The 27,654-nt window shown below is 45.1% G+C and overlaps 1 protein-coding gene across 1 annotated transcript in view; it reads left to right on the top strand.

Annotated features, from left to right (window-relative positions):
• The window catches only part of F13A1 (coagulation factor XIII A chain), a 163,516-nt gene that overhangs the window by 84,726 nt on the left and 51,136 nt on the right, over window positions 1–27,654 (top strand). The window contains exons 6-7 of the mRNA XM_062187323.1: window positions 9,463–9,637; window positions 12,378–12,516. Of these exons, the coding sequence (XP_062043307.1) occupies window positions 9,463–9,637; window positions 12,378–12,516 (314 nt within the window). The remainder of the gene's footprint in view (window positions 1–9,462; window positions 9,638–12,377; window positions 12,517–27,654) is intronic.

Genomic DNA, 27,654 nt, shown 5'->3' with positions numbered 1-27,654 from the left:
CCCTGTGCTCCCTGTGCGTTCCCCGCACGGCCCCAGTCCCCGATGGTCCACTTCCTGAATGACAGAGACAGGCCTCCCTTTCCAGCCCTCAAATGTGTCGCTAACCCCTCCCTATTGGAACAAACCCATTTAATCACTGCCCGTGGCCTGAACCTTAAGATCAGAGCAGCAGCCCACACCACAGGGCACCTGCTTTCACACACAAGGGAAAGTTCATATTCTTATGACAAATATTTGGAGAAATTTGAAACATTCAAAATAAGAGTGAAAATAAGAATTGTGTCTACACTCACAGCACAGTTAGCGTCTTGGCAGGTACTTCCAGTAACTTTCATGTAAAAAAAAAAAATGCTGAAAAGAAAATCAAACAACCCAGAAAAATTTAAAGATGAACGTTTAAAAAATAATGCTTTCCAGAATGTTCTTTATTAAGGCTGAATAGAATTCCATTGTGTATAAACGTGCGTTATGCACTCATCTGTCAGTGGACTCTTTGGTTGCCTCTATATCTTGGCTATTGTGAGCACTGGGAGTGCAGATACCTCTTCGACATACCAATTTCAATTATTTTGTGCATATTCCTAGAAGTAGGATTCTGGGATCATGTGGTAGTCTTATTTTTTATTGTTTTCTGTTTTGCTTATTGTTGAATTGAGTTTCATACCTATTTTAGGTGTTAGCTCCTTATCTGCCGTGTGGTTTGCAAATATTTCCTCCTGATTCGCTCTGCTCATTGTACCCTTGGCCATGCAGCAGCTCTGAAGTCTGATGTAATCCCATTTATTCTTCCTTTGTTGCTGGAGCTTTTGGTGTCAGATCCAAGAAAGCCATTGCACAGATCAGGGTCCCATAGCCAGTAGTTCTACAGTTGCAGGTCTCCTGTGTAAGTCTTCATCTGTTTTGAGTTGATTTTTGTCTTCTGTGCGAGATAAGGAGGACATCTTGCTAAGTGAAATAAGCCAGGCACAGAAAGATGAATATTTTATGATGTCACTTCTATGTGGGATCTTAAGGCTCAGTCTCCTAGACACAGAGAGAAGAAAAGTCGTACCAGTGGCTGACGTGGCTGACGTAGAAGCAGAGTGACACAGAAGCAGAGGGGGAGACGTTGATCACAAAGTACAAACCTGCGGCCAGACTGGAGGAATAAGCTCTAGCGATCTATTGCACTGCGGGCAACCACAGTTAATAATAACGTACACTTCAAAATTACTAACTGAAAACATTTTTATTTTTTTATTGCAAAAACTGTAAGTTGGTGAAGTGACAGGTGTGTTAATTAGCTTGATTGACTCTTTCTACAAGGTACACATAGATCAAATATCACATTGCACTATGCAACTGCTATTTGTTAGCTAAAATCAAGTTAAAAGAAAACACTTTCCATAGAAAATAACACCAAATTTCACTACCAAGAAATAGCATTCATTAATATTTTATTAGCTCAACATGAATATTTAAATAGATAAATATAGTTTTAAATCATGCTTGATACTATACTATGAATAGTAGTCTAGTTTAAAAGTATTACATTTATATAGCTCTATTGAGATTCAGTAGGCAATGAAATGCTCATGTTTAAGCTGTTCAGTTTGATCATTTTAATATAGACATGCACCTATGAAACCATCACTGATTTAAAATAATAAACATATCCACACCCCCAAGTGCTGCCTTTATCATTTCCCCCTCCAACTGTATCATGCCAACCTGACCTCCCCAAACACTAGCCCACTTTCTATCACCATACATTGATTTGTGCACTTGAAAATGTTACAGAAATGTGGCCGATGCCGCAGCTTAACAAGCTAATCCTCCGCCTTGCGGCACCAGCACACCGGGTTCTAGTCCCGGTTGGGGTGCCAGATTCTATCCCGGTTGCCCCTCTTCCAGGCCAGCTCTCTGCTGTGGCCCGGGAAGGCAGTGAAGGATGGCCCAAGTGCTTGGGCCCTGCACCCGCATGGGAGACCAGGAGAAGCACCTGGCTCCTGGCTTCAGATCAGCGAGATGCGCCGGCCGCAGCGGCCATTGGAGGGTGAACCAACAGCAAAAAGGAAGACCTTTCTCCCTCTCTCTCTCTCTCTCTCTCACTATCCACTCTGCCTGTCAAAAAAGAAAAAAAAAAAAAGAAAATGTTACAGAAATGCAATCATACACGACTACTGTTTGTTTCTCTGGCTTCTCTCATCCTTTTTTTTGTGCATTTTGAGATTGGACCATGCTATTGTCTGTATCAGCAGTCATTTCTTTTTACTGATGAGCAATACTCCATGGTATGGATGAACCGCTATCCGTGTACGTATTTACTTACAGATGCACAGTTGGGCTGTTTCCAGTCTTACAAATAAAGCCAGGAACGTTTGTGAAAATCTTTTTGTAGACACAAAAGTTTTAGTTTCTCTTAGGCAAATGCCTAAGAGTGAGATCTAATATATTTGAGAAATTGTCTGCTGTTTTCCGAAGTAGTTGTGCCATTTTCCATACCCACAGGTAGCATAAGAGCCCCAAGTGTTCCACATCCTCCCCAACACTTGACATGATCAGTCTTTGTTTCTAAATTTATTTATTTATTTGAAAGGGACAGTGAGAGATAGAGATAGAGATAGAGATAGAGATAGAGAAGATAGAGATAGAGATAGAGATAGAGATAGAGATAGAGATAGAAAGAGAAAGAGAAAGAGAAAGAGAAAGAGAGAGAGAGAATCTTCCATCCGCTGGTTCACTCCCCAAATGGTTGCAGTGGCCAGAGCTGGGCCGATCCAAAGCTAGGAGCCAGGAGCTTCTTCTGGGTCTCCCACGTGGGCGCAGGGACACAAGCACTTGGGCTATCTTCTACTGCTTTTCCAGGTGCACTAGCAGGGAGCTGAATCAGAAGTAGAGCAGCCGGGTCTCAAATTGGTGCCCACATGGGATGCCGGCACTGCAGGCGGTGGCTTTACCCACTATGCCACAGTACCAGCCCCATGATCAGTCTTTTAAATTTCAGTCTTTCTAAAGGTGTGTGGAGTCCTCTTGCTAAGATGTGAAGCGGTGTCTCCCTGAGGACCGATGGTATTGAGCATCCTCACTTGCGCGGATTTGCCTCACATACCTTTTGGGCATAGCAGTTCGAGCATTTCCTCAGGTGTCTAAGCGGCATTTGCTTTCTCGTCATTGAGTTTCAAGTGTTCTGTACCTTCAGGTACAGATCATGATTTACAAGTGTCTTCTTCCCTTCCAAGCTTATCTTTCATTCTCTTCGCTTTCAAAAAGCAAAGTTTCTTAATTTGGATGATGTCCAACTTGCAAATATTTTCCTTATGGATAATGCTTTTTTTAGTGTTCTAAGGAATGTTTTCCTATCCCAAGGTCATACAATTTTATCCTGTGTCACCTTAAGGTTTTATAGTTTCAGGTTTGGCATTTAGATGGATGATTCATTTTGAGTTAATTTTTATATGATACTGGTATAAATCAAATTTTACTTTTTGCATATGAATACACAATTGTTCCAGGTCCATTTGTTGAAAACATCATCCTTTGTTTATGAAATTGTCCTTGTAAGCTTGTCAACATTTAGTCCACGTGTGTCTGTATGGGTGTATTTCTCTGTTCCTATTGATCTGTTGGTATTTTGCCAAATGGTGTCATACAATTTAATTTTAAAGTAAGTATATTTTTTAAATTATTTTTTGAGATAGAGTAGAAGGGGGGAGAGGGGGAAGGGAGAGAGTAAGAGAGAGAGAGAGAGTTTACATTCATTGGTTCACTCCTCAAATGCTCACAGTGATCAGGGCAAGGCTGGGTCAAAAGTCTGAAGTTGGAACTCAGTCGTGGTTTCCCACTTTCCACGGGGTGCAGGGCCCCAAGGTCATGACCATCGCCTGCTGCCTCCTAGGGTGCACATTAGCAGGAAGCCGGAATCAGGAGCAGAGCTGTCTTGAACCCGGGCACTCCGACATGGGAGTCAGGTGTCCCAACCAGCAACTTAACTGTGAGACCAAATGTCCACCCCAGAAGCATAAACTTAATTGCACTCAAATTCTATTTAACTTCATTAAATTTTGCCTTTACAAAAGAAAAAGTTACAATGAAATGTTAAACTTCAAATAGATGTTTCTTCACTATAGGAGATACCTTTTCCTAACACATCTTTCTAAAGTTATTAAAAGTTTTGAAATCCATTAAAAGTATAAAGTAATTACATATTTTAAAATTAAATTTTAATTTTAGATGGTGTTGGTTAATTATAAGAGATCAACACTTTAAAACATTAACATTTTCATTCTGTTCTCTTTCCTCCTTCATGTCTAAGTTTTTTCTTAGGGTGATGGTTGTTTTTATGTTATCAATTTTTAAAACATCTTCTGAGGGCTGGTGTTGTGACATAGCAAATTAGACTGGTTCGAGTCCCAGCTGCTCCACTTCCTATCCAACTCCCTAATGGTGCACCTGGGAGAGCAGTGGAGGACATCCCAAGTGCTTGGGCCCTTGCACCCACTTGGGAGACCTGGAGGAGGCTCCTGGCTCCTGGCTTCACCCTGGCCCAGCCCCAACCATTGTGGCCGTTTGGGGAGTGAACCAGCAGATGGAGGACCTCTCTCTCTCTCTGTCTTCCCTCTCTGTGGCTCTGTCTTTCAAATAGATAGAACAGATCTTTAAAAAGTTATTCTGTAACTGGAGTTCTCAAAGATGCTTATTTTACATGAGTTTTTCTTCCCACTGACTCTTTTACAGTGGAGTCTCTGTTCTGGGGTCCTTAGCCCTTATCCACTTAGAAATCACGTTTCACGAGGCTTGGCTGGGGTGGCTACTATAGCCTCGGAGACCCCCATGCTTGGCAATGAGTGGTCGCCTCTATGGCACTCGCACAGCGTTGTAGCTCTGCAGAAGATTCTTGTGGTATCTTCTCATTCTCCCGGATCTGTGTAAATATTGATGAAGTATTTTGCCACTGCATGATGCCATGGAGAAGTCTATAAACAGCCCGATTCCCTCCCTTGCTGCTAATTTGCTTTTTCTGACTAAATGGCTGGACAATTATTTCTTTTTCCTTAAGTTCAGATTAATTAAAATTCCCAAGCATTGAACAAATTACCCTGGAGCACAGATTGCTCTTTCAGTGTTTAGATTCAATTTTTCTCAATTATCTGAGCTTTTCTCACATTAAGAATGTGTCTCCTGTTTCATCCGTTGGGTTCTCTATTCTTTTTTTTTTTTTTAATAGACAGTGAGAGAGAGAGACAGAGAGAAAGGTCTTCCTTCCATTGGTTCACCCCCTAAATGGCCGCCACAGCTGGCGCTGCACAGATCCGAAGCCAGGAGCCAGGTGCTTCCTCCTAGTCTCCCATGTGGGTGCAGGGCCCAAGCACTTGGGCCATCCTCCACTGCACTCCCGGGCCACAGCAGAGAGCTGGACTGGAAGAGGAGCAACCGGGACAGAACTGGAGCCCCAACCAAGACTAGAACCCAAGGTGCCAGCGCCGCAGACAGAGGATTAGCCTATTGAGCCATGGCACCGGCCTGGGTTCTCTATTCTAAGGGCAGCAGTTATCTTTCTGTTCTGTCATCTTTGTCCTTCATAACTGTTAGCGGCCCTCTTAATAATGAGTGTATTTCATTAGCATGTTCTCTACTTCTCTTTGGCTTGTCTTCCACGTCTTTAGTTGTATTTTCAACAGTGTCTAGTCTGTTTCCTGCAGTTTGTGTATTAGTGTTAGTCCTGCTAAAATGTGGTTTGGTCCTCAGTTTCTTCTATTTAGGTCTGGGACCTCCTAAGACTTTGTGAGTCCTTCATTTTCCCTCCATAGTTGTTTTCGCAATCTGTTTGCCCCATCTCCCACTCCCCTGATGTTTTTTGGTCTTCTATTCCTGATCATGTTTACACAGCTCTTTTCCAGGTATTCTGTGGACTCAAACAGAGCAATCTCGAGTCTGTTTTCCATATAAGCTTAGTTTGATTTCTCCTCTGATGTCAAGTGGAAGTCAATGTACTTCACGGTGCCTGCTCTTCACTACCTTGTAGGGGATTGGAGTCAGGAATGAAGTTTCTCTGCAGAGGCAGACAAGCTTTGTTAGGATAATTGGACTCTACTCTTTCCTTTAAGATTCTGTTCAGTTTCTCCTTAAGAACCCACTCCCTCCCATTGGTGGTATCTCACGGCGTCCTTTCCCCATTGGGTTACCAGAGTCTCTACTTCTTTTAAGACAGAACTCTTCCTACCCACTTCTCCATAGCACTTGTTCCCACTGTTCTGGTCAGAGCAAAGATGAGCATTCTCATCCAGTGTCTTTCTTTCCAGATTTTTGAAACATGAATGAGAAATATGGGGATTTTGTTGATTTGCCAATAAAGCATCTGTGAATCTGGTGCTTAGGGTTAGGGCTAGGGTTAGGGTTAGGGTTAGGGTTAGGGCTAGGGTTAGGGTTAGGGTTAGGGCTAGGGTTAGGGTTAGGGTTAGGGTTAGGGCTATGTTAGGGTTAGGGTTAGGGCTAGGGTTAGGGTTAGGGCTAGTGTTAGGGTTAGGGCTATGTTAGGGTTAGGGTTAGGGCTAGGGCTAGGGTTAGGGTTAAGGTTAAGGTTAGGGTTAGGGCTAGGGTTAGAGATACGAGCTGCCCCCTGTTACCCTTCTGCTCCACGCCATAATTCTCATTCTTGTCTTGTCATCAGAATTTGAAGTTTGCTGCCTTACGTTATGCACATGAGTTTCTGATAATAACTTGCGGCCAGGCAGGGGAGGACTAGCTTTTCATTTCCCAATACTGTAGGGAAGGAAATGTAGTGAAACCTTAAAAAGAGCTGAACACTTCCTGCCCACGGCTCAGGGTTCCTGTTATCTACCTGACCTCCAGTCACCCAAGGCTAGGAGATTTTTGTTTTGCCACCAGTCATTCTCTGAGTTCGTGACCCAGTGTCAAACCATAAGGACCAGGATGCCACTGAAGTATCTCCCACACATATCTTGTTGTCCAAGGAGAGAGATACTACTTTAACCCTTTATGTCTGTAAGTAAAGACCTATTTCCTTCAGTGTCTGAGCTTCCAAGAAATCAATGCCCCCGTTAGAAAGCAGTAGCTAACCTGGCAAATTTGCTATTAAAAGTGAATTGTGATTTATCTAGCACCAGAACAGCTCAGGTCTTTAGAGAAAAGAGATTTTTTTTTTCTCCTTTACTTCTCCCCTTAGCCAATTGAATTCAGTCTTATGCTATAAATAGCCCTTTAATTAATGGTCATTTATTGGAAAATCAGTCATCAGAAGCATAGTTTAGAATTTAGGAACTTTTACCTTTGAGATTCATTCCATCCCTCAGTGATAGGGTGATGGAAATGTGAGTTCTAAGATCAATCTACTCACCAAACCACAACGACCAAGCCATATCATAGCCAAGCAAGACACTCTTCAGAATTCATTATAATACATACAAGTTTTAGAATAACCACTTCACCTGTAAGAAGTATTGATTAGGAATAGAGTCAGAATGATTAGCTAAACTCTACTCCATTCTGATCAGCCCACAGATTTACAGGCTAAAGCCAAAATTTACATCAAAGGCATGAACTTACAATTAGCTGAACAAGGTCTTTCAGAAAACACCAAGGAATTTTTTTTAAAACATTGAGCACATAAACTGGATAATGACTAAAGCTATTCTTCACTTCAACCTGACTAGACACAGTATCAGAACAGCACATCTCCATCTGAGTAGCAATCTTCCAGACAGCACAGCCCGAGGATCATCTGCAAGGCACCACTCAGTACGGAGATGAACCCCACACTTCAGCAGAGTGTTTGTCACTCACAAAGAAGACACTTCCACATCCTGAGTGTTTTCTAGTATTTTATGTTTCATTCAATGCTGCCTACTTACACAATGCCCATGTATAACTTCCCATCAGATTCCTGAACCTGCCATATTGTTTCATCACACCAAGCACCTACTCAAACTGTTTGCATTATGCAGATGGCCTCTCCAGTCCTCTGTCCCTCGAGATCTTTCATGCCATCCCTCTATCAATCCCCACTGCCACTCCCACTACCCTCCAAGCCTTCCTTTGGACCCCACTCTACTCATACTGTTTCTGACTTACCAATAACCTTTACTTCTACTTGATTGGCCTTTTGTCAAACTCAGAAGAGTAAGTTCTTACTCATCCATGTCCAGTGGTCATATACTTGTTGACTATGCAACTGAGTATTGAACACCTATTGTGTACCAACACAAGTCTTTGCTAGTACTTGTCAGAATTTTGAGAGATGTGGGTTTTATCTCTACTCCCAGTGAACTCATGAATGTGAGTGGAGAAGACATTGTTCTACAACAAAATATAGCAATTCCAAGAGAGGGATCTGGGCAGGTGCTGAGGTTGAGCTGTTAGTTGATGAAGAAGTAAAGACATAAAATACCATATTTTAATATCACTTCTATGGTTTTCATAATCCAAACACACATGCTTCACAATGCTCACTGGTGTCTTTTCAGCATAACCCAGACCTATGCGTCTCAAACTGTTGCACACACAAACCTCCTATAGCTCATATTAAAATGCAAATTCTTATTTGGTGATCTGCAGAGGGAGCCTGGGATTCTGCATTTCTTTCCTTAAAAATATTTATTTTATTTGTTTATTTGAAATGCAGAGTTACAGAGAGTGGGGAAGAGAGAGAGAGATTTTCCATCTGCTGGTTCATTCCCCAAATGGCTGCAACAACCAGGCCAAAGCCAGAGGCCTGGAACTCCATCCAGGACTCCCACAGCTGGCAGGGGCCCAAGTACTTGGGCCATCACAAGCTGCCTCCCAGCATTAGCCAGAAGCTGGATTGGAAATGGAGCATCTAGCCTCACTGGTGTTGGCTTGCCTTCTGTGACACAACACTGGCCCCCTAAAAAAAAAAACTTGAAACACCATCTCTGTAAGGCACCTACAAGGATTTATTTTCTTCTTAACTCTTAACGGTTCTTATGGAAGCACTTGCTAGCTTTTTATTTCATTAAAAATTTCATTAGAGTCTGCCACTTATCACAAAAGCCAAATCTCATTAGACCAGTGATTTCTTATTTGCCAGGCTTGAGGCCCCTTCCCCCAACACAAGATCACTGCTGAGTTTGTCCTCTTACACGGGTTTTGTTCTTGCGTCTTCATTCATTCTGCACTATTCTAGCCCAAACCAAGTGTCCTAAGTGTATCCTCTCCTGGTCACGTGGAGAAGAGGTCAAACTCGTCTTTGCCACTATTCAACTTTACCTTTCTACAAAATACACTACTTAAGAGGCAGCCTTGATTATGTGGTTTCCCCTCCCATGCTTAGTTGTCGCATCACCTTCCCAGGAAACATGTCAGTAAATTGGACAGCAGTGGCACTGTTTTCACCATATAGGACACATGGAAGACACTGGAAGCTTAGACTTACATGAGCCATAGCTTGGAGAGGACCCATCTAATTGACATTTCTTCCTTGTTATGCCTCATGACTTCGTTTAGATTAACGCTAAAGATGATGAGGGTGTCATCGTTGGATCCTGGGACAATATCTACGCTTATGGTGTCCCACCATCGGCCTGGACTGGAAGTGTCGACATTCTACTGGAATACCGGAGCTCCGAGAACCCAGTGCGGTATGGCCAGTGCTGGGTGTTTGCCGGGGTCTTTAACACATGTAAGTATCCAAGTGAGTAATCTGTTTTTAATGCAAAGGAAATTTAACTTCAAGTCATTTTATCTATAAACTGAAAAGGAGATTTGGCAGTCCCTGTTGGCCCTATAGAATTTACGGGTGAGTATTCTGGGATTCTAGTCAATGCATAATTAAATTTTGCTGGGCCAAATCAGTTCAGAGTCTCTCTCTGGCTGTGGGATCCAGACAGAAAGAATGATGGACTATTTCCCAGGTATCCCATCACTCATGAAGGTCAAGTAAGGATGCCACCTTTCAAAAAGATTAAGCTAAAATAGTAAATGATAAGGAAAGATACATTCCTGCTTATTTGTTATGGGGAAGTTGTATAAATATATCCACAATTTTTATCCCTGCTATCGACGGGATTGTGACAGGGATCTCATCCCCATCTTTGCGTTTGGGCCCCAGTGCCTCTGAGCAATTAGATACTGGAGCATAATAAACAACCTTTACCTCCCCAGGGTGCCCTCTTGTTTTCAATCCACCCAACATCCCATCTGCAGAGTAAAACATATGGGAACAGAATTATTCTCTTCAGCCTCATGCATCATTTTTCAAAATGGCATTTGCCTCTCTCAGCCCAGAGAGCACTGTAGTTAATTCAGTGAATATTTTTAAAAATACATTGATTTCAGTGTGTCTTCATCATTGGTAATGATTTCATTCACATCTCACTTCTACAGTCTTGGAGAGACAGTAAGCACAGGGTGGACTGTCCTTTCTCCTCCTAATTAACAAAGAATGTTCTGGGAGGGTGTGATAGCTCTCAGCCATAGAGTAGCCTTTCTGAAAGAAGTGGGTTTTCTCTGGTTCATGGATTTGGAGGTTCACAGTCGAAGGTCTGGCAGCCACACTGGTCAAGCATCTGTTTGGAGGATGGCAGTGGTGGGAAACGCAGAGGAGGGATCACCCCATGCAGCAGGAAGCAGCAGGAGAAGCTGAGCCGCACTCAAGCTTCCTGAGACCCCTCATCACGTCCCCCGTGACGGGTGCAAGGGCTTCCCACCAGGCCCACCTCCTCCATACCTCTGCTGACTTCAGCTTCTACTCTTGGAGCCATGCAGTGACAGCCTTGGGGTTTGATGTCTACTGCAGTTCGTGATCCATGTCCTACTCAATCCATAGCAAAGGGGCTGCGGGCTGATGCCTGGGGTGAGGCCACTTCTTACAACGATGTGAAACCTGTGTGTTTCAGTTCAAAACTGGGACAGTTCTAAGAAACAGTGATCCAGGTAGACAGGCTGCGAGTTGCTGTCTTTCCTCCCGGGATCTAAGACTGTTTTCTTAGTCTTACATGTAAGCATGTAGACCCAAGGCTAGCGGAGTATCTGTTTCTGGGGAGCAATGAAAGCCCAAAGTGTGGTCTCCTAGAAGTCTCTAGGAGTTCTAGAGAGAAGCTGGAATCTCGCGATGGGCAAAGGTTAGAGGGCGTCCCCTCCCTTAGGACTCCCAAGCCAAGCCATTCAAAGCTCCACAGCCAGGCAGCCGCCCTTGTAAAATGACCGCAGGCAAACGGAAAAGACCCAGCCCCACCGTGCCCGCGGCCACGTCGTCGCACTGAGAACCAGAGGGCACGTCCGTTGTTGTGTTCTGTGTAAAAAGCTGTCATCAGATCTGTGCCTGAAATCCCTGTGTTGTAGCAAATTAAGGAAAAGCAGAGGGGATGGCGCAGGTTAAGCTGCAGTGCTGGCATGAGTCTTGGCTGCTCGCTTCCAATGCAGCTCCCTGCTCATGCACCTTGGGAAGGTGGCGGAAGATGGCCCAAGTGCCTCACTTGTCTGAAAGCCACGAGGAAGGCAGACTCCAGAACAAGTCTCCCACCGTCATACCGTGGATTTTTGCTGAGTCAGAAGTCGAACATCACCTTTCTCTTTGCTGAGTCAGAAGCAGAACCAGAGCGCCCTCTGCTCTACGGGCAGGCTGTGTTGGTAGAGGCTGCAGGTGGATAGAGGAAGGGCAGGATGGGTGGTGGTGGGGGTGGCTGCCACGACGGTCGTCTCAGGTGTTGAGGTCAGGGGTCAGGTCCGGCAGGAAGAAGGGCATTGCTGTCTCTCGCAGACTCAAGTTTGGACTTCCAAGGTTGTTCTGTTGAAGGGGATGCATAGTCTTTGCTTAAAAATGCTAAACTATTCAGAGGGAGGGGAAAAAAAAAGGCAAGCCAAGTCATTAATCTTAAAATTGTCAGCCAAATTATTTCCAATGAGCCCTGATGTCTGGCGTCCTGGGAGCCAGGGAGGGCATTTGGATTCAGTTTAATCGATAGGTACATATGGCAAGAGATGCTGCCAGGTAATTTATTATCCAACAGTTAAAATGAATCTGTAGTGTCACCCTCCGCTGAGTGTCACACGAGAGAGTTCCAGCTGGAAGTGCAGGGTCCACTGGGGACAAGCTCTGGACACTGTTAACGCCCTGTAGCTGTTTTCTTCAGCGTGATCCCACTAACAGGACTCAAATAATACTGCCTCAATGACCACATGATTAGAAACACTTGGGATCTGCTTCCAGGACCATGCTGCAATTGGCTGTCCATGGTCCCAGTCGCCGCGCTGAAAGATGGCAGAACAAGAGTTGTCTCTGCAGCGCCCATGGGGCTGGAGTTGTCCTCCTTCGATAGGGAATATCTGGGGAGGTGTTTTGTGTTGGTAAAGAAAGTCTCATGCGAGAAAGGAGTCTTTGCTATGTGTTTATTAAGCGCGTGGTCTGTTCTTCCCTGTAGTCCTACGATGCCTTGGAATACCAGCAAGAGTCATTACCAATTATTCCTCGGCCCACGATAATGATGCCAATTTGCAAATGGACATCTTCCTGGAAGAAGACGGGAACGTGAGCTCCAAACTCACCAAGGACTCGGTGTGGTGAGTCCGATTAACAGGGGCATTCATTGTTATCACATTACAGTGGACTGCACCTGCACCACAGCACAGACTTTCTCTGCCTACTTTTCCATTCTCCTCTGTTTTAAAGACCAGTCGACACCATAGGCAGAAATATCTGATTGTCAAAGAAATGTTTTAGTTCCTGAATCCGAAATGACACTGAATGGGCAGGTGAGTTCCCAGAAGTAAGAATTGATCACCCATGACGACAACAGCAATTGAGAAAGGCTGGTTCTAGCTGCTGCCTAGGACTATCTCAGTATCTTTCTGCCTTCGAGAGCTCACGGTGTAGCTTATAGCAGAGATATTGAAGGTGAACACTCTCTACATCAGTGTCCGAAGAGTAACATAGCTAGCATTAATTATGTGCTTGCTGTATACCGATCTCTGCACACACCATCTTATCTAATTGTTTTAACAGCGCTACCAGGTAGACACTGGTCATATTCCCATTCACAGATCAGGAATCTGAGGCCAGAGAGCTTTGCTCAAGGTCACACGTCTGGTAAGGTGCGAATAGACCCCAAGTGCCTCTGGCCCTTAACCATAATCTATTTTTACCTCTGTGATATAGGATTGCTCCTTACATGTAAAACAGGGGGTTCTCCTTGACTGTGTGCTCCATTTTAAAAGATCTACTTATTTCTTTGAAAGACAGAGAGTGAGGAAGAGACAGAGAGAGAGAGAGAGAGAGAGAGAGAGAGAGAGAGAACTTCCTTCCACTGGTTCACTCCACAAACACCTGTAACAGCCAGGGCTTCACCAGGTTGAAGCCAGCAGCCAGGAACTCCAATCTGGTCTCTCGTGTGGGTGCAGGGACCCAAGCACTCCGGCCATCCTCCACTGCTTTCCCAGGTGCATCATCAGGGAGCTGGATTGGAAATGGAGCAGCCGGGACTCGATCTGGTGCCCATGTGGGATGCTGGCATCACAGGTGGAGGCTTTGCCCACTGCGCCACGTCCCTGGCCCCCACACACTCCCTTTGCATTCAGAGATAGAAACAGAAGTAAGCTGCAATTGTTTAAATAGACCGACCACATGATTCTCTCACTGCCCTGAACAGCTGCATCGCGTCGCGTGCTGGTTACAGGGAGGTCAAGGTCCCAAAGAAATTCCCTTTTCCTTGGGGTCCACACAGTCCAGATGAGCCCAGTGCCAGGAGGCTAGGGCATCCTCAGAGTTCGGGTGGGAAGGGTATTTATGAAGGTCTCTGTGGGAGGCAGTGGGAGGGTACTCTTTGGCTGGTGTCGGGCACTGAATGAGCTGGAGTTTTTTAAGCCCAAAATGTGTCTAATCCAGTTGTTACTTGAAAATAACAAAGCTAAAGCAATGTCAGTTGGAAAAACGTCCACACTGGGGTGGTAGGAAGTTATACGCTCATTTTAAGAGGAATTAAAAGTTAGAAGCGCCTGAACTCGCCCCTGATACAAGAAGGGGTCCGGCTGTAACTCGCCATCAGTGGTGGCAAGCGCTCCTTTGAGATTGTCTGAAGCAGGAAGTCACGGAAGTGATAGCAAAGCCCTGCCATGAGTAAAAAGATGGCACACTTCTTTGGAGGGAAAAGAGCGAGCCGTGGTAAGCTGGAGAGCTTGGGGGAGACAAAACCTCAGCTCTGTAACTTGAACAGCGATTGACAGAGCCATTGTGCACGCGGAATGGGCAGAAACAGACCAAAATCGCTGCGCACTGTGACAGCCCAGAATGGCAAAATCGGAATTATTTGGCATTCTCCACTCATCTCTTCCATACACACACACACACACACTCCCTTAGTCACCAAGTGCAGTTCAAAGCGATTCCTCCCTCTCCTTTGCCCAAATGTCTCCCATGGCAAGATCCAAGGGGCACGGCCACCAGGCCAGAGACAGAACTGGAGCTGCTACAACATTGTGAAGCTGATCCCTCTTGTCCTTGGCCACGGTTTCCTCTCCTAGCTCCCTGCTCCAAGTTCCTTTCCTGTTCCTGACACTCTGTGTTCCTCCAATATCCCATCGCCCTGGCGCGGGGCCCCCACCGTCGCCCACCCTGCCCTGTCCACCCTGGGCTCCTCTTCCCTCCCCTCGCCTGACTCGTGACAAGTTTCCAGATGTGACAGCTGCCCATCTGCCTGTCTGAATGGCTGACGCTCACTGGCTTGGGAGAGGCTCAAATCAGAGGCACAGGGTTACCTGGTTCTGCTATTGACTGCTGTGTGACCTTGAACAAAGCACAGCCTCTCTGTGCCTCCAATGTGAAGACAACCCAACTCCCTGCTTGGCTGAACACAGAGCTGAGCATAACTGGTGTCTAATGACTGTTAGCTGTTATCATTGCCTTTGTTATTAGTGGCACAGCTGGAATTTCTTGGCAGCAATATGTTGCCAGCCACCTAAAAGCATTAAGCAGTCCAAAAAGAGGGGTGCTTCGTGTCTTACGCTGACTGTGCTATTACTGCCACTTGGGAGCATTTTGCTAAAGAGAAAGCAGAAAGTGTGCATCCCCCGTACAAACACTGGGGTACCTTAGAAGCTCCAGGTGTTCCGGGGAGCCATGAGTACGCCTGTGACCCTCACTGACAGAAGAGGTTGGTTGGGACTGGCCCGGGACGTGTCAACCGGTCCAGAGTTGCTGCAGCCATACCCCTGTGTCAGCTTGCGCTGGGACAGCCCGCTGGCTGTGTGGCTTTGAGAACGATTTCACCTCTCTGAGTTTTCCTCCTCAGAATGAAGGTGATCTTAGCAGCTGCTGTTTCCTGTTGGGGTGGCTGGGACGGTTAAATGAGTTCGTCCAGGTTAAATACCGAGTGAGTTTCCCTGATCTGAACATCCAAAACCAAATATACTCCAACATTCCAAAGGGAGCAGGACGTGACACCCCACGCGGACAGTTCCACGCCTGGCCTCGTGGGACAGGTTGCAGTCAAAATGTAGGTGGACGAAAGCTACTGTGTAAAATTACCTTGAGGCTACGTGTACAATCAGGTGTATATGGAGCATAAATGCATTTCCAAGAAATTACATTTTGTATATGAGCATATACCAAAATTGGAAAACATTCTAAATCCCAAAGTTCTGGCCCCAAGACCTTTAGCTGGTGATACTCAGCCCATACTTAGCAAGGTGGGAGGTTCGATACTGCGTAGAATGAGTGACAGCCGCTCTGAGCGGCAGGAGCTGCCTGAGCTGCAGGGCTGGTAGGCCAGGGAGGAGCCAGGGCACAGACGTTCATCCGAGGTTTGGGTGAGCGTGGGAGTGATTTTCTGAGCATCGGGTGGCCGCTGCATGCCCAGGGAGGCACAGGCAGGCAGCATAGGGCCCAACAGTTTTTCCAGCAAGGGTTTCAGCAGCAGTTGTCCTCACTCGAGCTCTCCCCAACCCCAGACTGGCTTCCCTCTGCAGGCTCTCGTCAAACAAACCCACTGCAGCCTGTCTACTCCCCGCCTGGTGTGTGTGTGTGTGTGTGTGTGCCCCTTGCTCCAGCTCCTGCCTTCTCTGTAAGAACAGACCTGAGAAGAAGCCAGGGAGTTTCAGAGGGGGAGCTGGAATAAGGGGGGAGCAGTGTTTTAGGTTGACTGCACCCCAAAGCCAAGTGACAAAATCTGGGCTCCATCCTTGGCTCTGACTTCTCCGTGACCATGGACTGTTAGGGATGGACAGCTCATTTTGCTACCCCCTGGTTTTGCTACCCCCTGATTCTCCCCTGTGAGAGCACTTCATCTCACAGAGGTTGTAATTTTGCATGGAGTGGACTCGCTGTCGACACCGACAGGGAACACCAGCCACACTCCTTGGCTGTTGAGGAGTGGGGGGGGGGGGGGGTCCAGGATCCTCCGAAGGGCACGGAGTAGGGCAGAGTAATTGGACCCCAGGGCGGCCAATAAAACTGAGCAGGCAGACGCAAGGAAACATGTCCTGGAAGGAGCAATTTAAGCCGCCTGTCCCCAGCGAGCTGATGACTTCTGAGTTATGTGTAGGCTCTGGGGACAGCGCCTGTGAATCACTGTGGACAGTTTAATGAAGACACTGGCTTCCTGTTTCCCAGCAGCACATGGGAACAGGAAGGCTCCCGGAGGAGAGAGAGTCAGGCTCACTTGGATGTCCAGGGAACAGCAGTGGCTGGCCTTGTCTTAGCCAAGCTCGGTTTGATCACCTCATTAGACACAGGGCACGGTGGAAATAGAAATAACTTTAAAAGACAGGGGCTGGGAGCACTTTATTAGGGCCGTGGAAGGTATTTCAGTGAAAGGCTTCTCTCCTGCTAGGTGAAAGTGTTAACATGTCCTTCGGCTGGGGCGCACGCGTGGGAGACGGTGTCCTCTCTCCTCCTCACTCACCAGCCAGCAACCCCCAACAGGAAGCAGAGTCTTGTCTGTGTTTAGCGTTGTTTGTTTTGCCAGCATGCAGTACAGTGCAGGGCCTAGAACCAGCCATGAATAAATGGTGCTAGTCGGAAACATTTTTTAAATGCCCCCTGAGCTGCCGAAACATCCGCTCATCATCCCCCAAATCCTTATCGTGCACTGTGATGACCGAATACTGGGTGCTAAGGAGCCCAGAGGAATTGATCGGTCTCTGCGCTTGAACAGCCCCATCAGCTGTTTATGAGGGAGACAACCACGTACACAGCGCTCTATTCCAATTCTAAGGAGGGTTAGATTGTGGGCTGGGCAGCATGGCAACCAGGAGAAGGCATTTTCAGCCTAAGCGAAGCTGTTCCCATGGGAAGTGCCCATGGAGTCAAAGCCATTACCCCCCTGCAGTCCGGAAAGCGGCCTTCGCCTACAGGTGAAGCCGCAGGGCATGGCAGCACTAGTTCAAGGGCTGGACGAAGTCTATCAGTCATCAGCGGGCTTTGGGGACCAAGCGGACAGGCACAGATTTTCACCCAGAGCCATGATGCACTACTGTGGCCACCATGGCCGAACACTGCACCTCTTCCTCCCATCTGGCCTTTGCTGTCTTCCCTTTCATGAAAGCAACACCCCCTTGATCTCCACCCTGCCCCCTGAGGGGTCTAATGACTCTGGCTGTGCACCCACGAGCAGCAGGTAGGGTTCTAGCTGTTTGGGGGTGGGGGTTGGCTGCTCTTATCCACCCAGCATCCCCTCCAGGTTCTGTCTCCTACCCCGGGGTTTCTTAGAGGTAGAGGGCCCAACAGTCTTTCAGGCTCTCTTGGAACCAGCAGCTTCCCTGCCCACTGCTCCCATGGCTCCCTTAATCTAGTTTGTAAGCCTTCTTATGTGCCCCATTCATCCTGCTCAGGACAAAGTAAGATGGTCCCTAATTGCTGATTTCCTGACAAAGTAAGATGGTCCCTAACTTACGATGGTTGGTGGCTTCACTTAGGATCTTTTGACTTCCTGGCGGTATGAAAGTGGTCCGCACCCAGGAGCAGCCATACTTGGACCGTTGAACTTGGATCTGTCCCTGGGCGTGCACTGTGAGGTCCAGTTGTCTCTGGCGTTGCTGAGTAGCTACAGTGAACACAGTTCCTGGTCAGCCCAGGGTCCCCAGGAGAAACCCCCGATGCTCTGCGGTGCTTCCAAGCCAGCACGCATGCGAGAGAGGGTGCATTTTCCACTTACAATATTTTCAACTTACAGTGGATTTACCAAGATGTAGCCCCATATCCCTCTCTGGAGAATAGGATACAAATGAGGTGGGCATGTTCTGTCCGTGCCTGTGGATACAAAGAGAAGCGAACTGAACGCACCGGTGGACCCTAAACCCGTGACTAGACCCTGGCTGCTTCTCAAAGTCCAGCTCACTGGCCGGTGGTCAGGAGACCATCTTGCTTGGACATTTAAACATTTTCTATGATACGCAGAGCAACTGTCGAAACCCTGAGTGCTGAAAGAATGAACAGGTTTTTTTTTTTTTTTAATCTCCTTTCTTGTCTTTCCTTTGAAGTTAAGTCGATTTGATTATTTTCTCCAATTTAATTTTTTAAATAATTGTGAGCCAGTTAATAGGTATTTAGCACATTTCACTCAAAACAGCAACAGTCTAACAATCAGTCTTTGATCCAGGTGGAAATGAAGCCCAAGTTTTGTGTTTTCTCACCTGGCGCATCCTGGCAGAACATGGAAGTCAGTCGACATCTAGTGAGCCTTTGTCCTCTCTGGCTTTCATTTGCAACACAATAGGATTAGCCCAGCCACCAGTTAGCTGAGTGACCCTGGACAAGCTGCTCCACTTCTCTGGGCCTTTATGGTCTCATATGTAACTTTGAGAGTTTGGTCTTGATGGGTGTAGAACCCTTTCCAGCCCCAATTTTTAATCAGATTGTACTCTCCTCCCAGCCAGGCCATTCCTCTGTGTGCAGTTGCTGTTGTTTGCTTTGTGTGAATTGCATGGGGCCAGGCTGGGAGCTGCTCCCTGGTATATAGGTGCTATTTGCAAACTGGCTTCATTTCAGCTCCCCAGGGGGAGAAATGAAAAAAGAAACAGGAATTGAAGACATCACAGTCAATGTTTGTGATTGTTTGGCCAGCCTCAGTGCTTCTGGTTCTTAAAAAAAAATCCCTATTTCCATACTTTTTGGAAGGAGTACTGTTGTTTTGTTTTTTTAACTCCAAATGCAAAATAAGTCTGTGTTGCAATAACAGTGTGAATCTATTTTTAAAAGTCCTTTCAAAGCACATTTAAGAGCAGAAATTGACTAGCTTTCAAACCGGGAAGCCGGCCTCAGCTAGCATGCCGTCCTAATATGTGCTGCGTGCTTGGTACTTGTATGGTGCTTTACAGATTCTAGGAGCATTTTTGATATTTAGACTGTTCCATCTTTACTTTAGATGCTCTCTTTGTTCCAAATAGTTGGACTTTTATTACTCATAACCTTTAGGGTTTTTTAAAATTGCTATTTATTTTATTGATTTGAAAGGCAGAGATAGATAGATAGATAGACAGATAGATAGATAGATAGCTTGATCAATTGATGGACCTCCCATCTGCTGATTCACCCCTCCAGTGTCCTCTAACCATCAGGCCTGGACCAGGCTGAAGTCAGGAAACAGGAATTGAATCTGGGTCTCCCACACGAGCCACTGAGTACCAAGTACTTGAGCCATCAGCACTGCCCTCCTGGGTGTGCATAGCAGGGAGCTGGAGTGGAGAGCAGAGCCAGGACTTGAACCCAAGAACTCTGACATAAGACGCAAGCAGCCCAGTGCCAGCTGACCGCATGCCAGATGCCCACCCCAAATCATCTTCAGTTTTAATCACGATGAAAAACAGAAGGATCTGAAAATGAATTTCAAATAAAATGGCATAGAAAAAAATCTGAATATAGACCAAGCTGCTCAACGTGTGAGGGTTTGTACAATTCTCTTATGATGCATCCAAGTTACCAGTTTTGAATGGTGATCGAAGATGTTTATTTTCAAATGTTATCTCATTCACCGCATTTTTGAACACATCGTATTTATGAAGATCACCTGGAACTATCCCACAAAAATCTATCGTTAGGGAACTAAGAATACACGCTGAATACATACATATTAGAGTGTTGAAAATGGGGCTGAAAAATGTTATTTGGTACTTCCAAAGAATACAAATATGTTGGATGGGCTTTTGGCATTCACTTAAGATGCCGCTTAAAGTGCCCACATCCCAAATTGGAGTCTTAAGTTCAAGTCCCAGGTCCCTTTCGACTCCAACTTCCTGTTACCCCACACTCTGGGAGACAGAAGGCACTGGTTCAAGCAGTGGATCCCTGCCACCCACGTGGGAGACTTGGATTGAGATCCCAGCTCCTGGCTTCAGCCCGGCCCAGAAGTTTCCAACTTCTCCACATTCTTGTCCATAATTATTTTCCACTTTTTAAAAGACTTATTTATCGATTTATTTGAAAGTCAGAGTTACACACAGAGAAGGGGAGAGAGAGAGAGGGAGAGAGATTTTTCGTCAGCTGATTCACTCCCAAGATGCTCACCACAATAGTCAGGCCTGGGCCAGGACGAAGCCACAGCCAGGAGCTTCATCCAGGTCCGCCATGGGGGTGGCAGGGACCCAAGCACTTGAGCCAACTTTCGCTGCCTTCTCAGGAGCACTAGCAGGGAGCTGGGTCAGAAGTGGAGCAGAGACACAAACCAGCACCCACAGGGGATGCCAGCATCACAGGTGGCAGATTTACCCTCTGCCAGAGTGCCGGTCCCAGTTGTTTTCATTTTCTGATTCTAGCCATCTAGTGGGTGTGTAGTGGTAGCTCACTGTGGGTTTAATCTGCATATTCCTAATGACTAACGACAATGAACATCTTTTCATGGGTTTTTTGGCCATTTGTTTACCTTCTTTGATAAAGTGGCTATTCAAACCCTTGTCTCATTTTAGAACTGGATTATGTGTCTCTGAATCATTGCATTGTGACTGTTCTTTATATATTCTGGGTACAAGTCCCAAATAATATATATTACTTGAAAGTATTTTCTCCTATTTTTTTCCCATTTTTTTGATGGGGCCATTTAATGTACTAAATAGTTTAATTTTAATAAAATTCAGGGTTTTTTTGTAATTGGGTTTCTTATACTTTCATTGTCATATCTAAGAAACCAATATCTGGGCGCCAGTGCTGTGGCGCTGCAGGTTAAAGCACTAGCCTGCAGTGCTAGCATCTCATAAGGATGCTAGTTCGAGTCCTGACTGCAGCACTTCCAATCCAGCTCCTTGCTAATGTGCCTAGGAAAATAGCAGAGGACGACCCAAGTGCTTGGGTCCCTGTAGCCACATGGGAGACCCAGAAGAAGCTCCTGGCTCCTTGCTTCAGCCTTGCCCAGCCCCAGTCGTTGCGGCCACTTGGGGAGCAAACCAGTAGATAGAAGACCTCTCTCTCTGTCTCTACCTCTCTGTAAGTCTGCCTTTCAAATAAATAAAAATAAATTTTAAAAAAGAAAGAAACCAGTATCTAATCTGAGGTCACAAAGATGTATTCATGTTTTCCCTTCTAAAAGTTTATAGTTTTACGGCTTCTCATCTAGATCTGGGAATTACTTTGAGTTAACCTTTATATGTAGTATCAAGTAGAAATAGAAGTAGAAAAGGAAAAATAAAGAAGAAAATAAGAAAAAATACTGAAATCACTCTACTGATTATTCCTTTGACCATTGCATCCCTTCTCCCACACTGTCTTAAAGATTCTTTGTTTTCAGCTCTTGACAGTTTGGCTATGATGCATCCAGCTGTGGATTTAGGTCATCCTACTTGGATTTGGGGCCTTTTTTTAACTTCTTCAATGCACACAATGTTTTTCATCAAATCTGGAACTTTTTGGCTATTATTCTTCAAATATTTTTCTGCCACCTTCTTTTCTGTCCATGTGGAATTCTGATTAGAATCTTGGTACACTTGATCTATCTCACTCATCCTTTTGTTTATTTGTTTCCTATTTTTTCCTTCTATTGTTCGGAGTGCATCACTTCCATTGGCCTGTCTTCAAGTTGGCTGATTCTGCCTTCTGCCTGCTCAGATCTGCTACTGAAACTCGCTGCTGAATTTCTCACTTCAGTAATTGGTATTTCCCAGCTCTAGAATTTCTCCCCAGTTCCTGTCCATAATTCCTGTGTTCTGATGGTCTCTATCTGATGAGATGTCACCTTTGTGACTTTCCTTATTCTGTGAACATGTTTATAATATCTGGTTTTAAATCTCTGTCTAGTAAGTCCAATGCCTTCCTGTCTTTAATGACTATTCCTCTTGGTTCCCTTTGAGCTATTTATGGACTGAATTTTTGTGTGTTTTTGTGTCAAGATTTTTGGCTGAAAATTTTGTATTCTAAATAATTTAATGTGAAAAACTCATAAAATTGGATTTTCTGCTCCTTAGAGTCTGTTGTTATGTTTGTTGTTGTTCTTACTGGTGTTTCTGCTGCTTGTTGAGTTAGTGACTTTGCTGGACTAATTCTGTGAAGTCAATATTCCTTATCAATTATGATCAGTGAAGTCTAATGGTCAGATAGCAATTGGACAGAAATTTCCTTAAATTCCCAAGCCAGTAAATCCCCAAGCCTTAGGCAAGAAGGTGTGTGTGTGTGTGTGTATGTGTGTGTTGAGGAAGTAGTTAATGCTCCAATAGGCAGGTTACAGTGCTGGCATAGCCTTTACTTATAGCTTATAGACACTCAAAGTCAACCAGATGTGAAAGTTCAGAATAATCTTGGAGATTTCTTGGCATTCTCCCAGGCCTATATATGTGCATGACCATCTATACCCTCAGAAATATGGCAGAATTTTCCAAAACTCCCTTTATGCATATCAGTCCCTCATTTTTCTCTCTAAGGTTTATGATTTGCCTTCTATTAGCACTCAATCATATCACCCCTTTCGATTATGATATTAAGTGATTGTTACTAATTGTTTTTGAAGGGCATCCTATGGATAGGGTTATTTGTGCAGGGCGATTTTTGTATGAAATCAAATAAAAACAAGTCCTAAGAATAGAAATTTTCAGAGATCTGCCAGACAATTTGGGGGTAAGGAGTTTTGAGGAGTTCCAACCCTATTGCAGGTTTTTATAGATGCTAGACTGTTTTCATGACGACCGTGGAGGTGTGGAAGTGATGGTGGTAATAAGGCAAATGGAGACTTCATGAAACACACTGCTCTTACTGATATTTCCTGCTTTTGTTGACTTGTTGCAAGTCTGATTCATTTGCAACATTCTGGAAACGTTGATTTTCATCATTTTTGCTAACATTCTCCTTACTTTATGAAGGAACAGATTTCTGGAAGTATTTCCCAAGGCCCAGCCTTATCATAAGGTCTGCTATGGTATAAGGTCTGCTACGCTTGTTGGGATTTTTTTTTTTACATTTTGTAGGGATATGTTTGGCATCTGGCATAGTCTTCCTTACATATATTTGCTGAAATGCACGTTATTTTATGTACAGTGATTCATTCCTTAACAATGTGTATATGTCCTGAAAATACGTCATTGGCCAATTCCATGGTTGTGCCAACATCACAGTGGTAAACACAAGATTCAGACTGCTACCGGTATAACCTGTCATACATACATGTTTGAAAGTCTAAGTATCCTCCAAGAAATGATAGAGAATATAGTGTGATAAATACGTAAGCAGTAACATAGTCACTTAGTGTCATTTTCTATCAGGTACTGTGCACTGTAAATAATTGGGTTGCTCCACCGTGATATGACTGGAGGAACAGTAGGTTTGTTTACACCAGCTCACCACAAACGTGGGAGTGATGCACTGTGCTACGATACGATGATGGCTGCAGCAGGACTAGATAAAATTTCAGCTCCATTATAATCTGAGAGGACCACTTTCTTATATGGAGATCAATGTTGACGGAAACATCATTACACAACTCATCGTTCTATGCAGCACTTAGTGACACTTGTCCTGTGCTTGATGGGGCAATGCACTGATATTTTAGAAATTATGTGTATAGATTTTATTTCAGTGTCATGAGGGATGTTACAAAACATTTATTTAAAAACTAGAAAGGGGCAATTTCTTTTTTTTTTCTTTTTTCTTTTTATTTGACAGAGTGAGACAGTGAGAGAGAGAAACAGAGAGAAAGGTCTTCCTTCCATTGGTTCACTCCCCAAATGGCCGCTATGGCCTGGTCTCCCATGCAGGTGCAGGGCCCCAAGCACTTGGGTCATCCTCCACTGCCTTCCTGGGCCACAGCAGAGAGCTGGACTGGAAGGGGAGCAACCGGGACTAGAACCTGGCGCCCATATGGGATGCCGGTGCCGCAGGCGGAGGATTAACCAAGTGAGCCACGGCGCCAGCCCCAAGGGGCAGTTTCTTATAAGGTGAAAATCCTGCTAGAATAAAAAGTGCCTGGAGTCCCTATTGTCAAGTCTCACTTGAGAGTGAAGAAAGTGAAACTTTGGAGGGAGGAGTAAAAAGTCAGAAGTCATTGCCAACAGTTTTCATGAAATGAGACAGAATGGGAAAGTTGGAGTCGCCTAATAAACTGCATAGGAAACACGAAGGCTTTTTCCACAATGAGAAAATGTAATTTTCTGATTCATCATAAATTCTGACTGAGAGAGTCATCATATATACTACTCAAAGGTTACTAGAAATAATTAGAAGCTAATAAAATATGCTCCACCTAAGCTGTACTGAAGGTAACTTAATTTCTTTTGATGATTAATAAGCCCTCTAGAAACGCTTTATAAGAATAAGAGCCATCGACTTCAGAGCATCCCATAAATGGCTTTCTAATGCAAAGTAGGAACTTTGATACGTACTGAGCCTGTTGGTTGGATTCTTCAATAATTACTGAAGAACTTGACCAGAATTTATTATAGGAATGTTTTCATACACTAGCGGTACATAAGCAAATATAACCAAACTGCAATCCTGTCTTCATTTCCAACCGCTCCATCAAGTGTTTTACCAGGGATAGGAGAAAGGGGATGGGTATCACTCAAGATAGGAATTTGGCAGGCAGACCCAGCTGAACTCAGAGAACACCCTCTGCTCACTGGCCATGGCAAATACGGTCTATGTGGATAGGTGGTACCTACTTTTTGAGCATTTCCGGTCTATGTTTTCTTCGGATTTTCTGTTCTGTCTCATACTGCTTTGCTTTGCTGGTGGGTTTGTCTGTTTATATCTCGGTTTGCCATGTTTAGTTTCAGCCTGTCTTTTTCATGTAGCTTGTACTACACTGAAAAAAACATTTCATCAAAGGACGGGGAGCAAAGCAAGGAGGCAAAAAGAAAGAAAGAAACCTGAGTGACCAGCTCCTCATTTCTCCAAAATTGCCATTAGTGGCGCTGCTGTGAAATTCTCTCAATAAATATTCAAGTCACTTGTGCTCGACAGTTTAAGAAGAGACGAGGAATGCTGTACTCTGGGGATGAAGGAAGGTCAGATTCCCAGGAGACTTTGTAAGTGGACACTTGACCCCTGGCAGGTACCATTTAGTATGTCTGTCATTGAATACATCCAGACTAGTGTGCCAGGACTGTGCCAGCATTGAGAACTTGTGTCCTTTCTGATTGGTCACAGCATCCAATTGGTTCATGCCTGGGTGTGTGAGCAGTCATTCATGACTTTGACTCGCACCCTTACTGCAAGTACACTTGACAGATTCATGTTGAAACTTCAAGTGCACCCCCCATGCTCAATCCACTCCGTTGGGTCTCTCGTGCTACCGTAGACTGGGCTTCAGCCGCCCCTTGACATTGAGCATCGTAGATTCCTTGCCTTCAATGGCACCAATGATAAACACCCTCGTTCCTCCCCTTTCTCTTGGTGGGCAGCTGGTTTCTGCAATAGTGCTCTTTCCTGGGCTGTAGGAGGACTTCCAGCTTCACTGTGCAAATGAGACTGCACATGGCTGTACTCAGGGCTTCTTGTGGTGGGCCCAACTGGGGAAGACAGAAGCAACTGAGCTCAAAGAGGGCAGTGCGGTCACCCGAATGGACCTCTGGCCGCTGACAGACAAGGCCCTGCTGGCCTCAGCACCCCGGGGGGGCAGCTGCATGCTGACGACGGAGTGTGATGCTCCTGTGCCAGTCAAGGGTTCCTCCAGCCCACCTCCCATCTGGCCCGCCTCTAATAATCCCTCCCCATCTGTCGTCTGTCATTATGCTTCCTCCGTGGCACCCACCAGCACCACATGAAGTTTTTCCTCAGTCCTAGCTTGCATTTCTTCTTTCCAGCATCCTGCTAGAGAAGCCTCAGGGTCCGCCAGATTGTTTCCAATTCTTCCCAACAGTTCCCAGCCTATGCCTCCCCACTGCCCTTGGAATGGCTGGAGTTCCGTAACCCAAGAATGTACCAGGTTTCTGCCACCAGCATCCCTGCCTGTATGAGGAGCCTATCGGCAGAGCCTGAGAGGTGCTTCCACGCCCCTGCTCTACCCGTACACAGAATTTGCAAGGCAGCCTGCTCCCACTGCCTACAGACTTCTGCAGCAACAGAATTCAAACACTCGCCTTCCAAGTACAAAGTATTTGGTCCAAGTCATCTCCTCTAGGGCTTCCCCAGGATCTTACTCATGCTCTCCCTGGAGCCCTAATAAAGCTGCACAAACAAAATTACAAACCCATAGCAACCTCTTGTCTGGAAAGGACTCTTTTTCTCTGAACGCTTACTGGGCAGATGGTAAATGGGATGACCCAGTGGAGTGCTTAAGCAGTTAGCCAAGTTCCAGATAGTAGAGGACTCCTTGCTGAAATGAGCCATTTTGTTTTCTTTGAACATGTAGCACATGGAGCCCTGAAGCCCACCTTGATCTCCGCGCATTTTCTGTCCCACCCTCTACCACTCCCATGGGCTCCTGCATTTCAGGATAGTTCTTTAGCCAACTGTTAGGACCAGGGCGGATTTTAGAACTGTGTTCTACCTATTTTTGGTTTAAAAAATCCTCTTAATGTTTTTGGGAGAAATTCATGTGTGTTGATTACTAAAATATTTTACATATTAGAAAAGAAAATACAAAAGCAAGAATCATCCACTTTCCAAATACTCAGAATATTTTTAACATTTTGTTAAATATTTCTTTAATATGAGGCTATTTCAAAAAAGTCCTGGAAAATGGAATTATAAAATAAGTTTATTTTGGTGCCAAAACATTGAACTCTATGCATAGCCTTTCTTTGAACATTTTGAAGGCCTCTCATGTGCATGAATTTCTAAATTTTCTCTTTGTGTGTTAAATGCATTTTTGTTGCTACCTAGCAGAATACCACAAATTTAGTGGATCAAAGTAGCACAAATTTATTATCAACCAGTTTCTGTGAGTCAAGAGGTTGGACCAAAGTTGATGGAGTCTTCGGCTCAGGGTCTAAAAGGATTGTCACCCAAGGGTGGGTGGGGACTGTGGTCCCATCTGATGTCCAGAGTCCTCTTCCAAGTGCATTCTGAAAGCTTCCATATCCGAGGCCGTCAGAATGTCTCTGCTGCTTCCAGTCCTTGACCTGCTCTGTGTCTACCTTCTAGATCGAAACTGAAAGGGCTCATCTGATTAGGTCAGACGCACTCTGATAATCTCCTTTATAACTGATGCAAACTCAACAGATTAGCAACCTTAATCACATTTGCAAAATATTCCTTGGCTCACAAAGTAAAATAATTGCAGCAATAATATCGTACCTTATTCATAGAGTTCACCCACACTCAAGAGGAGGGAGTTACACAAGGGTGAGAGTTGT

The sequence above is a fragment of the Lepus europaeus genome, chromosome 3, assembly GCF_033115175.1.
Source record: "Lepus europaeus isolate LE1 chromosome 3, mLepTim1.pri, whole genome shotgun sequence".
In the NCBI taxonomy this organism is placed as follows: domain Eukaryota; kingdom Metazoa; phylum Chordata; class Mammalia; order Lagomorpha; family Leporidae; genus Lepus; species Lepus europaeus.
Note: the sequence above shows the minus strand (reverse complement) of the source record. Positions and strands in the feature narration are given on the sequence as shown.